This window comes from Aquila chrysaetos, chromosome 6, assembly GCF_900496995.4.
Source record: "Aquila chrysaetos chrysaetos chromosome 6, bAquChr1.4, whole genome shotgun sequence".
NCBI classification, from domain to species: domain Eukaryota; kingdom Metazoa; phylum Chordata; class Aves; order Accipitriformes; family Accipitridae; genus Aquila; species Aquila chrysaetos.
In genome coordinates, this window is record NC_044009.1 from 42720630 (window position 1) to 42734763 (window position 14134).

The 14134-nt window shown below is 45.4% G+C and overlaps 1 protein-coding gene across 11 annotated transcripts in view; it reads right to left on the bottom strand.

Annotated features, from left to right (window-relative positions):
- Window positions 1–5218: 5218 nt before the first annotated feature.
- The window catches only part of HEG1 (heart development protein with EGF like domains 1), a 56378-nt gene continuing 47462 nt past the window's right edge, over window positions 5219–14134 (bottom strand). For 10 of the 11 annotated variants that reach the window (XM_030017479.2, XM_030017478.2, XM_030017489.2 and 7 more), the window contains 2 exons: window positions 13521–13695; window positions 5219–11891 (listed from right to left, as the gene is read on the bottom strand). In XM_030017479.2, coding sequence (XP_029873339.1) covers window positions 11742–11891; window positions 13521–13695 — 325 coding nt within the window. In that variant the 3' untranslated portion in view covers window positions 5219–11741. The remainder of the gene's footprint in view (window positions 11892–13520; window positions 13696–14134) is intronic. The other variant, XM_030017488.2, reaches the window with a different exon arrangement.

The following is a 14134-nucleotide window of genomic DNA, read 5'->3' on the forward strand; positions in this document are numbered from 1 at the left end:
ACCTGCAGTGTTCTTCCTTTAAGTCATAAATTCTTGAGACCTGTTGACACAAGGAAGTTACTGCTAAATAAGCTGACGTGGGAACTGAGAGCACACCAGCTATCCCCTGCCAGCTCTCCATACTGACACCTTCAGTGCAAATTAAATGGAGGGTGCTGTATAATCTGTTCTTAAAGTGGAAGGAGCTATCCTATCCCAAGGCTTGCTAATTATGCACTTGGAGCAGAGCACCTGGGATTCACATGCTCACTTTCCTTTGCAATAAATTACCAGTACAGACAAGCTTTAAAACTCAGACTCCAACTGTTCTTTCCTTATAAGCAAAATTTTATGCCAAAGCACTACTTACTGCTCAACGGGGTAAAAAGTGACAGACAATACCTACATCTTTGTCATCAAAGAAACAGGACTGACCCTGGGCCTTCTGGCAGTGATTATGGCTATTTTGTTTGCTGCTATCTTATGTGTGTTACAGGCTCACTAAAATGGTGGCAAGAGAAGGGGGAGCAGGCAGGACAGCCAGCAGGTGTTTGACTTCATCTGGATGGCAGCCCTCCTTTATTGAGAGGAAGCATGTTTGTCCTGGGGGGACATTTGGAAGCAGGGATGGTCAGGCTGGAGCAGGGAGCCCACAGCAGATCTTGAAGTGAGAAATAGCCCAGAAGGCCATGGAGCAGGTAACACAGCTGTGACACAGGGAAAATAGGTGGGAGACAGAGACTTTTTGACATTGCATCCCACGAAGCCTCTGAAAATTGCTAGATAGAGACCAAGATGGAAGAAAAGGTCTCTGTGGGCAGGACCTGGTTTTCCCAAACCCTCTTATTTTTAGCTGCCTCACCTGCCCAAGTTTTCTAGCTGAACAGTGTGTTTGTTCTGCTTTGTGCTCTAGTGAAATGCACTGCTTGAGCCCAATAGAAATTGGACAGCCCACAGTGGTTTTCAGTTCCTCCTTTTCAGGCAAAGGTGTCATTTCTCTCACTTCAAAGGTCTGGGTGACCCTGGATCCTGTCACAGCTGCCAGTAAAGTCTTTCTGTGAAATAAACACAGGTTATCCCATCATTATCAGACATGCAAAAGAAGGTTGAGCAACCCATTGGTGTATCCCCCACAAAGCCACCTCTAATGGCTGTGGAGCTGGTCTCCTCTGGCAGACTCCACTGCCAGCCACACTGGCAGGTTATACATGTTTCTGAATGTGAAGTAACAGCTCTGTGTGTTAAACACCTCTCCCCTTCCTTCACCTGCTTTTGTTTGATCTGCTGTTTTAAGAATAAGACATGCAGTCTCGTGTACTAATCTCATATATTCAAGAGGGTGGCTGTCCTTGTATGTAGGAGGGTGGGAGAGACCAGAAGTATTACTCAAGTCATTCCTGAGCTTAGGGTTGTCCTAAACTTTTATCTTGCACTGAACCAGGAAACACTGGTGCCTTACGGACAGCAAAAACTGTTGGCTGCTTCTCTGCCAGCACGGAAAACAAGCGGCCTCGTCCCTCTGCGCCCTGCCATGTGGACCTGCTCAGGGCGCCGAGCCCGAACCGTGGGGTGTTTTGTCTGCATCTTCCTTTTTGCCCCTCTGGCCCCGAAGCCCCTCCAGTGCAGCCTGCTACCCGCACCTACCCCCAGTCCCCACAGTGACCCCCCCGGCGGCACCTGCCCTATGGCAGCCTGGGACTGACCCACAGACCCCCAGGAAGCCCCATGGCGGACAGCCTGTGTGGTCACCAGGGTGGTTATGTGGGGTGGCAGAAATCCCAGGCTCTGAGGGGAGGCCGGTATCGGGGTCTCAACGTGCCCCCCCTCGGGGGGGGGTTCAGTGCCAGGCGCAGGGCCCGGTCATGGGGGCTGCCCCGGCCTTCCCCAGGGTGGTGGGCCTGCCCAGGGCAGGGGGCCGCATCATGGGGGATCAGGCCAGGCTAGGGAGTCCCTCAGGAGCCGGCGCTGGGCAGGGGGCCCTAGGCCCGAGACAGCCCACCCTCCCTGTCAGGGAGCTGCGGGGCCGAGGGCGGTGGGGGACCAGGAGCAGCCAGGGCCCGTCCCACCGCCCCCGGCCAGGGAGCAGGGCCGGCCTGTGAGAGCGGCCAGGGTCAGAGCCAGCCCCGGGGCGGCCTGGGGCGTGCTTGGGTTCCTCACTCCAGCCACCCCCCCGGGCCGTGCTGGATCCAGCTTCTGCCCCAGCTGCTGCTTGCTCCCATGACAGCCACACAGCCCGGCCCCTTTAGTTCCTCCAGAGCGCTCCTTAAAACTCCCCTTTGCCAGGGAGCTGACAGAAAAAGGAAAGGAAGTGCCTGGAAAACGTTTGTCACCAGAGCGCTGTGCCCGCCCTCTGCCCCAGGCCACCACCACCCTCCCGGCTTTGCCTCACACAAGGCAGGGGCACCCAAAAACTAAACCCAGACTCCCGCTCGAATAAAGCATTTCAGTCCTGAGCAGACTGTGCTGTGAGCCTCCAGGGACACCCAACACCCCTGGCACCAGCCGTGTGGGGAGCCACAGCAGGCGCTTAGCTGGAAATCAGCGTGCAGAGGGGGACGAGGCTGGCTGCGGAGGGCGTTTGGCAGAGCTGCCTGCCACCGGTCCTCTGGCGATGTCCATCTCCCAAATCTAGACTCTTCAGTGATGACGATACATCCTCATTTTCAGGATGCTGCTTCAGGGTGCAACTAAACTAATCCAGGTCTTAAAATCTCCCTGTTGGCTGTGAAGTGAGTGTGTAGGACCAAGAGAACTTCCCAGAGCACTGTTGAAAATGAGGGTTAGGTCTTCATCAGGTGTAAATGGCGCAGCTTCGCTGGCTACACTGGTATCTACAGGTTGAGTGCATAGTCCTGCACATTAAAACTGTTCTTTACAGTGAATGCACATCAGGAGCTGGCATATTAACTAAATTTTTAGAGTTCACTTCCATTCTTACCTGGTTGTTCCTGTTTATCATGATCACAGTTTGGGAAGTGTGGATCATTTGCAATGCAACGGCACTAGTTCCTCCAGAAAATAATGCGCTGAACAGACACACCCCGTCACTTACCAGACCTTTACATCTCTGCATGCCCTTCCCTGTCCATTTTGTGACACACTGGTGGTCACAACTGGCTCTCCCTGGGGAGAAGAGCGGTGACAGGCTGTATGTGCCCCATTGCTTGCCAGTTTGTGGGGGAATTAGTAATAGAGATGTGATGGTTTAGGAGAACAGACACAGAATTACCAAAACAGGAGAACTGATGTCAATGAAACATCAGAAGCTCTACTGCAATTATTAATGACGTTATTAAGCACGTTTGGACAACAGATAGCTGACTGTTAGTCCAGACAGACTCGCACAGCCACAGCAGTTGTGATGTCCTGTAAGAAATTACAGAGAAAACTTTCTTTGCAGAAATAACTAAGTAACTTTACAGAAGCTGTACTGACAAATGAGTATTATGGAATAAAAAGTGTGCTATATTTAGTAACAAACACAGTATTTGTTCTTTTGTCTTGATCTTTGTTTATGGCAGGAAAAAGAAGTATCAAAGGTAAAAGGCGTTGTTTATCTATTGGAAGGTACATAGTCCTGTGCGGCCTCATTATTTAACTGTAAGTTGCATGTAATCAAGGGGCAATTATACTGTCAGAAGACGTATGTTAAAGTAGGACAAAGTGTCTGTTATAGCTTTTCATGTGCGTCAGCCTGATACTTTCTTCCTGCTTATTTTTTCAATCCTATTCCTTATTAGATTCCTGTACATTTTGCTATCTCATGTAAATTTGGTTCATCCACTGTATATTACATACACAAGTAGAAATATATGTTGTAATTAGCTAAAAGTTCAAAAAACCCTCCAGAAAGTCTAAATCAAAGTGCTATACATACAGATTCGCTTATGATCAGGGGAAGCAGGTACACTTTGACTTCTTTTCAGGTGGTTCCCAAGATGGCTGAGGGCATACACTATGAATGCATTTGATGGTCTCAGAGGCACTGATATGCAAATCTGAAGTGGGCAGGACTGTTAAATCATGTCTTGCCCATAAATGCAAAGGGCTTTTGCCTAGTCTCATGGCAATGTTGTGACCAGTCCTTTTGCACTGGCAATTTCCTTAAAAGATACCAACATCACACAGAAAATAGAACAACTTGCAGTAGTATTGGTAACAAAACTGTTAACAGTCCTTCTCTTGCAAATGAACAGAACCCCAGGATTTAATCGAGTTACTCTCTCCTTTATTTTCCCACTGGAGTCTTACTAGACAAGGAGCAGGCATATAACACAATTCTGTACTATATCACAGTAGAAAGTAGACTAAAGTTTCAGGGTGTAGCAAGAAGTATGTTCTAGACTCACCACTTCTCTGTGAGCGGCACTCAGTTCATCTAGGGCAGCTGGCTCGTGTGGGGTCTTGTGACACTACTGTCAAGGGTAAGGGATATCTTACCATGGGGTGAGCTACCCTCTGTGGATGCTTGTCTCTTTTCATGGCTACTGGAGGAGCCAGATGGTGGGTTCAAACTGGCCACCTAGCTTTTGGTAGAGCAGATGAATTCCACCTTAGTCCCATCTGATTGCTGTTGCAGTTGAGTGTTGTACTCCTCTGGAGCAATATAGGAAAAGATTGTCCCAAATGACCATACCTGCTATTACTCCAGATGCTCTTCCACATCACCCCTCTTCCCAGCAGCCTAGGCTGGACATTGTGTTCATCTGGATTTAAAGTACCCTCCTTCCTCTGAGAGACACTCAGCTGTATATTCTTCACAGTCCCCGGTGGCACTTACTGAGGTAGGACTGATCTCATTGCGGTCAGGTCCAGTCCCTTGCCCTTGGAAACAGCCCTGCTGCACCAACCTCTCCTGAGATTTTCCTCTCCTCCAACATGCACTCAGACACGCAAACACACAACTTCACCAATCCTCTTGCAATTCCAGCAGGATAAAAAATTAAATTGAGGAAAAAATTAAACTGAGTTTCTTAAAGCTACTGAAATAAATGTATCAGAATACAACTTGTATTTCAGCTGAGCAGAAGTTAGTTTAGCACAACTAACAGAACATAACCATCTCGTCTTTGCTTTTCATTTTAGTTATTCAATCACCAAGCACCACCAGAGGAACAAAAGAACTATAAAATGTCTTATTTTCTAGATTAGATTTCTAATTATAATTAAAACCATCTAAAAGTTGCGTATGTATCTCTTTACAGGGGAATTTAAAGACAATAAAAAAGCTGAGACGTAGTAATATTCATAGTTTTATTGTATCCTTTTATAATACTGACTAGAACGCCAGATTTAATAATATTGGATGCAGGTATAAAAAATAATCCAATCCTTAAAAATTATATTTTGCTACTACAGTACTGTATAATTAGTGGAGGCTGAAAATATGATACAACTTTAAATAATACTGGTTTGGAAAATGTCCTCAGAACCCCAGCAACTTGGAAGCAAACATTCAGAGATACAGGGAAGGGAACAGGGCAATGTCAAGAACATAAAGCAGGTTTACATCCAGGCTGATAAAAGAAGCACAAACAAATGCTGAAAATTTATCTTTCGAAATAGAGCTCACAAAAGCTGAGCTTTACTACTGCAACCTGGAAGCTGCTCAAATAAACCATTATGTTTTTACACACCAAGTTTGACCTTCTGTTAGGAGAAAGTCCTGTAGAATTTAACAGGGCTTAAAACAAATGACTGAGTTTAACAGAATTTTCTTTAAAAAGGGAAACTATTACGTATTTATTCTGTTGAGATTTTTTTTCATTAAAATAAACCCATCCTAGCAGATTTTATTGGAGACGTTTTATGGCAGGTGAATTCTATGGCACTGTTCACGAGAAGTGATCAGTTTTTACTGTATTCCACAGGACTTTTCCATATAGGATTTTGCAGATCTGGGAGCTACCTGCTGCAGTCATTAACCCAAGCAAGACTCCCATCCCTTCTAGCATTTTACCAGAATAAAGACCAAGGGACTTAGCATTTACATACTACTTTTGAGGAACATCAGGCACCCTCTCTAGGTTTTCCCTCAACAAGGGTATTAGGCACATTCAACACAAACTAGACACAGGAGAGGTGTCATCCCACATACAACCTTCCAGTACAGAAGCCACACTTGCTTTAGACGTTTACTTCTGCAAAACAAGTAAGCACATTCTTTTCTTCTTTTTTTTTTTTTTTCATTTCTTACCCTTTCATGGATTTCTGTCCTGCTTTTCAATTTCAGCAGTTCAAGGGAACAAAGAATTAAAAACACATTGCAAAGCTCCTGAAATCTTACAAGCACACATCACATACCCCTTTTGAAACTGGGAGATCTTGCTTCATTTCTGAAGGGACAAGTAAGAGTGAACTGAAGAGTAGTTCTTATCTGTGACTGCAGGAAGCACCTCTACATCCCTAGAAGATCTTACACGATAGGAAACAGGTTGGCTGATCAGTAAAACAACTACACAAAATTCACATTCATTCTCTTCTCAGGAAGGTGTTTCAGATCTTGAACCTGTTTTGTTCAATCTCACATAATACAGGTCCTGCTACAGTAATAAGAATACTTTTAAAAAATAAATACAACATAGAAAGGCAGCAACAGTATCACAGAAATAGGCAGAACACAGAGCCATGGGAAAGCATGTACTACACACAGGTGGCCCTGGTGGTGGAATAATTCAGGCCTAAAAGAAAAATCTCATTACAGTCCATGGGAGAGTTACCCTGGTCACTGTAATGGATGCTGGATTAGGTCCTTTGTGGGTAAAGAGGAAAAAACTTTAGTCAGCATAGGAAGAGCATTTAAGTAAAATGCATCCGTTCTTGTTAGTTTAAGGAAGAAAGCTAAAGATTAAACATCACTATGAGGGAATGAGAAGTCCAGCTGGATTTGGAACGGATATGGCCATTGACCAGCATTAGAGACAAGTCCTGGGGAAGCACTTGGCATGTCTGTAGCAATGTCCAAACCCTCTCTGCTGCTCACTCAGGTCCCAGCAAAGAATTTCACAATGAGAAACAATGAGAAAAGCCTCTCTCTAATTGCAATTTACTGCTATTTTTTAAAGCCTTTTACTACTGCTCAGCGTGGAGGCAAATATATTTTAGAAGGCTGGTCACAAGGGGTGACTTTGTACGTGACCATGACAGTGGAACTTAGGGGAAATACCACAACAGCAATGCTGCTGTGTTACCTAATGCTTTAAATATGGAGGCCAAAGGGCATCAAAATGCCCCTGTCCTGTTTTTATCTCGTATAGCCCAATTCAGTGTTGTGAGGTTTCAACAGTATGCAAAAGGCTCCTGATTTTTCCACTGCAGCTGGGAGGGCTGGCCAGGGTGAGCAGTGGTGCATGGCAGGGACACAGGAAGGCTGTGCGTATGAGCCTCCCTTTTGAATGATCCCTCAAATTTGCATTTTGCTGCTCTGTTCACTGGGGCTGCCTCTCCTAGGCTGGCTGCTGGAGGTATTTCTGTGGGTGAGGGGCTTTTGTCAGCACAATTGGCAGAGCACCATAGCAGCAAACATGCGCCTCCCATATATTTTCCTGTCAAGCAACAGAATTAGCATTTTTTCCAAAGTTAATCAAACATACACCCACACAACTGCCCATGGGCCCTTGCTGACTGCTCCCCTAGCTTTCCACAGCAGCCGGGAGCAAAGACAGATTTCTGTGCAGTGTTGGTGTAGTTTTTCTTCCTTTCCCCACATCTGGCTGAACCACTTGCATCCTCCTTACAAGAAACATGCGACTTCTATCTTATCCTCTTGGACAGTAGAGAGCAATTCCCCTCGGCAGAAACATCCAGTATGCTCAAAATTTGAAATTTTGGGTAGCTAAAAGTAATCTAAATAGTCTGAGAAATAAGCTGCATTTATTTAGACATCCTACAGGGAGTTAGGTACTGAACAGAGAAGCATCCACATCTGAAAGTGGGCTTGAGGGCATGTGAAGACCCCTCTCACATCCAACACGAGCGACAAACCCCACTCCACTGCCAGAGGGTGCTTAGTTTATGGCAGAGATAGAAGCAGACGGAGAGGATCCCAGTGGCAGCTTTAACAGAGGCAAGCTGCACAGAAACAGGTCCCATCCCTGCTGCGGCTGGGCAAGCCCATTGCTGCTGGGATGTGGTAATAAACAACTGCAGTAAAATAACTGTCATAAACTGTGGCAAAACACACTGCACTGCACCCACCCCTTCTGCCCTAGCGGAGCTGGGTGCCGATGGGACTTGGGTGAAGATGGAAGCATCGCAGCAGAGGGAGAGGCTGGGCTGGTGGAGACCCGGGGGCTGAATCACCCTGGGCTGCATCTGCCAGCTCCACAAAGACTTCCTGGACCACCGCGTGGGAAAGCACCTGCACTCGCCCTGCTGCTGACTCCTGCCTAAATCCTCTCCTGCCTGCTGAGTGGGGCCAAGGACACCCAGAGAAGGTACTGCAGGTCAGGAGAGACTCTTTTCCTACTCCTGTGGATTATGCATTGGCTCTGCGACTCCTTTCTTATCAAAGGAAGGTCAGGTTGCAATGGATACATTCTCATAAGAAATTTCCCAATGTTTACCTCCTCTGGCAGAGAGAAAATTTCAGTGCAATGAAGTTCTTTCTTTTGGAAAAGGCCAAGTTTTGCAGTCCTCACTCAGAAAATCCTGCTGGGTTTACTGAGACCCTTTCACTCCATTTACAGCATTAAGAAGCATTTGAAGATCATTAAGAAAAGAAAATTAATTACTTGCAAACTTTTGTGTGATCTCAATTAGGAACAGTCCCATCTCATTTCCACTCAAATCCCTTGCAATTTGCTATTTGCTGTGAGATACAGACCAGGAGTTTTGTTCATATAGTCCATGTTACTCTTTATACAGAAGGATTGATCTGCATTTGTGAGTTGATATTTCTTACTTTGTCGTTTGTACTTGGCACACACAGGAACATTTCCCAGTTGCTAACCAAGCAATTAAACATATTTGCCTATAAGCATGTGCCTAAACTCCTCCCTGACAAAATGCTGGCACGTGGTTAAATCCTACCATCATGGCTGGGACATTCTTCCTTTTTGGTAAGCTGCTTTAGTAAATAGGGGCAGAGCCCAGTGCTCATCTATACGCTTTGGATTTAGATTTAGCATTAATCCCAGCTTCCCCCTTCCTTTTGTAACACAGACAAAACCCTCCTCCATACCATGGGAAAGGCAGTCCTTTCTGTCCTACACACTCTCAAAAACACAGGCAACTCACCCGTACAGAAACAACCCTGCCAATATCCTCTTGGAAGGACACCACAGCACAGCAGGGCCAAGCCCTTAGTTCCCATCATGCAATGGATCCTGTGTAATTAAGATATTGGCTGCTAACGAAAGGGAGAAGAACATCATTTAGGGACTGGAAACACTGATCAGTGTGGCAGGGAACTGCTAGTTCTTGTGCTTTACCTGTTACACCATTTTGGATACTGTAATTAGAGTTTGCGTTAAATATAGCTCTTTAGGCAGCTGTACTTCCCATGAGCATCCATTCATTTCTTCCCTACAGCTGAGATAAGCTGTGTACTACCACCTGCAAGGCTGATTATGGATCAGGCATGAAGTTGCCTGCATCGTCACCATAAGATCATGTAACTGCAAAGGATCCTGCCCTAGGCATCCATAAAGATCTCTCTTTCTGCAAGCTCACACTGCTGTTTCTACATAGTAGATAAGGGGTGAGGCATAAAGATGCTGTGTTTGTGTGCTATGGCTGGTGCACCAAACTATGTCTTCTCAAGCACATTTGTGGTACTTTTCCTGCCTTGCAGTTTTGAAAAAATAGAAGTAAATGTGAGCAGGGACCAGAAACCTCTTAGTCCACACAGCTGATGATTGCCTAGTGCTAGCTCCCCTCCATCTGGGTAGCTGTTGCTCACTTTTGATAGGGAACACAACAGCATTCAAAGTGCTGGGAAAGGATCTGGGGACTCACAGCATCTGAAGGATGCAAGTACTACTACCTGGTCCCTGATGGAGGGCTCCTCATCACCCCAGGTTTACCTCTGGGGAGACACATCAGCATCTGAACTGCTGTTCTCACTTGGGGCTAGGCACTTTTGGGGACACATCCCACGGTCCTTAGTGCTTCAGTGAGCTGAGCTACATTATGAACTTACTTGTAGGTGCTGTGTCTTTTCGAGCATTGTGGGGGAAAAGGGAATATCAGAGGGTATGTGCCTTTCAGTGAAACCAGCTTATGTATGTGTCCTTCAGTGAAACCAGCTTATGTATGCACTACAGAGATGGTGGGTTAATGCCTAAGGAATTGTGCTACTTATGTTCATACAAGCAGCCACCTTGATTAAAAGCACAGTCACATTCAGGGGAAGGACCTGTATCTGGACCCTGTACGTGGACAGGGTTTGGATGACTCAGGTTAACACTGCAGTAAAGATAAGCAGTAAATACACTTCATTAATAAGATCTCTTTCAACACCCAGCTCAGGTCGGAATACAGTCCATGAGCTTTCAATCTGACCTTTGGTGAGAAATGTAGTAACTTACATTCTTCAGCTTTTGCTGTGGTGATTAATATAAATTAACAAACCTAGGTGACAAAATCTGTCTGGTCTGAATCACTCAAAACTAGGATGGAAGAAAACAAAACAGTTCAACATAAGTGATCTTTGCTCCTGACTGCAGTGAGCCTTATTTTCCAATGTACGGAAAGCCTCCACAGCTCCTACAGAAGTCGAGGTGGGCTGTGGAGGCTTCAGAACTATGTCCCACCTGCAGTGCCCAGAACTGAGGTTCCACCTGCCCAGCCATCGCTATAGCATTATTGCTTCTTCCCAGATTCCTCATAAGAAGCATGCTGAATTCCCAGCTCATCTTTTTCTTCCCTGTGAGCAATTATTTAACATTATACTGCTGTTTCTACAGGCATTTAAATCCCTGCAGGGAAACAGAGCCCCATGAGATCCTATACGGAAGCACTATGATGACGTGTAGTGGCATCATTTCTAAACAATGTTGATTGACAAAACAACAACATACTTGGACTCTTCCCTATATATAGGAAGTTTTCAAAGTGGTGCATAGGATCAACTGTGTCTTTTTTCAGTTAAAATTGCAGTGGTATGACTAACTTTCCTGTACTTCTTGAAGACACTCAACCCATGAATTCAGCCATTGCCAGGCACCAGGCTTCAGCAAGGACCCAGCCATTTGGAGAACTTCTACCAGTAGAAAGGTGAGGGCCAGAAGACAAGCCAGCTTTGCTGTCATGTATGAAGCAGAAAGCAATGCAGCAATGTAAAAAGGAGTGGACAAACTTGCCCTACCAAAAGCAGTTGCACAGTGAATCTTTGCATGAAGGTTGGCTAAGAAGACAAGCACAGTCAACAGTGAACAAGATCTGTAAACAAAACATTCCCTAGTGGTATTCAATGCAGAGTGCTGGGCACAGTTCATCTGCCTGTACTGATTCATGCTTGCCATGTAGCGTAAAGAGTGAAGAAGCAGTACAGAACAAATCTGGAGTACATGTGTTAACTTCCACCTGGGTCGTTTAGTGATGTGCACCTTGAGCCATTCCCTCCTCCTCCTCCTTCTCTCTGCTGCTCAGCAAGTGTAACCGTTCGTCAGGGCAGCAACACTCGGCATGAAGTTCAAAGTCCTTCCTGTTAAATGGGAAGAGTAAGATTGATGTGGGCTGAACTGCCCAGGAGACAGATTGTACCTGGGTATCAAGGGCCACAAAACTGTGTCAATCTTCCACTCCCTCTCCACTCCCTGCTAAAAATAGTCTCTTCTTCTGGTTTCGTCACTAATGAAGGATGGATTGTATTGTCCAGGGTAGATGCATGAATGTCGAGATCCAGGCAAACCAGTGTAGGGAGGGTAAAGTCCGTTTCTTTCCAGTTCAGGATTTCTCAGTCCAGTTGGCTGTATTAGCAAAAAAAATTAAATAAAAAGGATCTTACTCTCACACTCAAATCCTCTTTCAGGCACAGCCTTACCACCTTTCCCAGCAGTTATTTCAGTAGCTAGAAGGAACAACGTGATCACTAATGATCTCTATAACCTAGAATGATTTTTACTGTGGGAGTTATGCATTGCCTGAAGGGATGATTCTGATGCAATCTAGTTTCGACATCTTGCCAATTAGCAGACTTGAAGTTTACCTGACTCCACCAAGTGCAGACTAAGTGCACAGTTAATTTTTAATCCAAGAGAATTGTGCTGATGAGCTCAGGTATTGAAACAACTCTCATGAAAAGGATATTGTCCCAGAGCCATCTTTTAACGAAATGCTTCTAGAAAATCAAAGTTAGTCTCCTGCTTTGAGTATTACCTGGGAGCACTTGTCTCCCCATTAACCATAGGTACCTACTCTCCCAACACAGGCACATGAATTATATGTCAAATACGAAGTGATCCGACTTTCCTTTCTCTTCCCTTCTTTCACTTAAGCAAATCTCCTGGGGACACTTGGTTGAGGAGCTTTGATGTCTAAGACCAAGACTGTACAATCCTTTCACCCAGTAAACAACATCAAGCCACCTGGTTTGATCTGTTACAGAGCAGATCCATGCAAAGCCCTCATCACCTACTGCTTGCTAAAAAGCTCCCCTTTCTAGTCACCAGCATAATAAAAGTCTTAACAAATGTCTAGGAAATGCATTTTCATTTCCAAATCTCTCATTCTTACTGGAAGCAGGAAGGAGGATTATCTCCCCTCATGCTGTGCAATCCAGTAACTTGCTTACTGGAAAACTTAAAATACAAGCCAGAAAAAAAGTATTGCTTGCTGCTCTCTGCTTTGGAAAGCAGGAGTCCAGAATGTGTGATTTGGGTGAAATCCTGCAACCTTCACTCACATGAGTGACGGGCACACACCTTAGGTACATCCAGTATGTTGCTGTAGATTAGTGACAGATGATACACCAGCATCACAGCTCTGGATACAGACATTAGCAGACAGTACCAACCATGACAGCAGGTCTTGTGCTTGTGTCTCTCTGTGCCCTACACAGCCTATTACTCCTCCACCGCTTCTTCCCTGCCACTTGTTCCCTCAGAGCTGAAGGAATGCTCCTTACGCACCCTTCCTGCTGCAGGAAGGGGTCTGTACCCTGGAGAGGGGAGGAGTGGAAGAGAAGAGGAGTCCTCAATCACCAGCGTCTTCCCATCTTGGGGTGAAGTCCCGCAGGCACAGGTCTCAGCCTCCCATCATCATCAGTGGTGGCAGAAGGGAGAAAACTACCCACGGGGATCCCTAGCAGTCCGTCCAAAACCTTTAACTATCCTTCTTACTCTAGGATTGGGCTTTTTGGGCATTTACCAAAATGTTCCTAGACATTTCCCTAGCACTCTTCCTAATGACATCTCTTTGTGATATTCACCACGTGTAATAGCTAGAGCCCATAGGACTCTCAGTGCCTTGCTGTCTATGGAAGTAGTTTGCTTTGCTCTTTTCTTTGGCAGGCAAGGGATCTGTACTTCCAAAAATCAAGGAATGTGCCTTTCCTGTATGAGGTACAAGAGGTTAATAGTTAAGCTACAGATAGATACCGAATAATACACATCTGTCATCTGCAACAGGTTCTTGGTGCTTCCATTCTCCTGCATCTCGATGGTCTCTCTGCCCCACTCCTGTGCCCGGGGGTTCTTTGGATATTCAGCATATGGTGACATCTGGAAATCCCCACTCTTGAAAATGAGTTTACTTATGTCATTTTTATTCTTCCTGTTTATAAAAGAATGAAGGTAAGTGAAAATATACAACTCATCATGCTATCTTGTATGCAATTCTGATGTGATCTCAGGAGATTTACTTCCTGTTACGAACCTTGACTGGGAACAAAGATCACCTCAGTAGGGCTATAGTCCAATCTTCTGCTCCAAGGCAAAATCAGGTATGAGGTCAGATCATGCTACTCAGGGCCTAATCTAGTGGGATTTGAAATCTCCAAGGATGGAGATGGCATAACCCCTATGAGCAACCTGTTCCACTGCCTTACTATCCTCTTGGTGAAAGAATTTTTCCCTACATTCAGTTTGAACCTCTCTGTTACAACTTACGCCTGTTGTCTCTTAGTGTGTGTTCACCTAAGTCAATGAAAAAGTCACGGATATCTAGGAAGAAAGAAAAACATATGGGAGCCCCCATGCTATTCAAGTCTCCA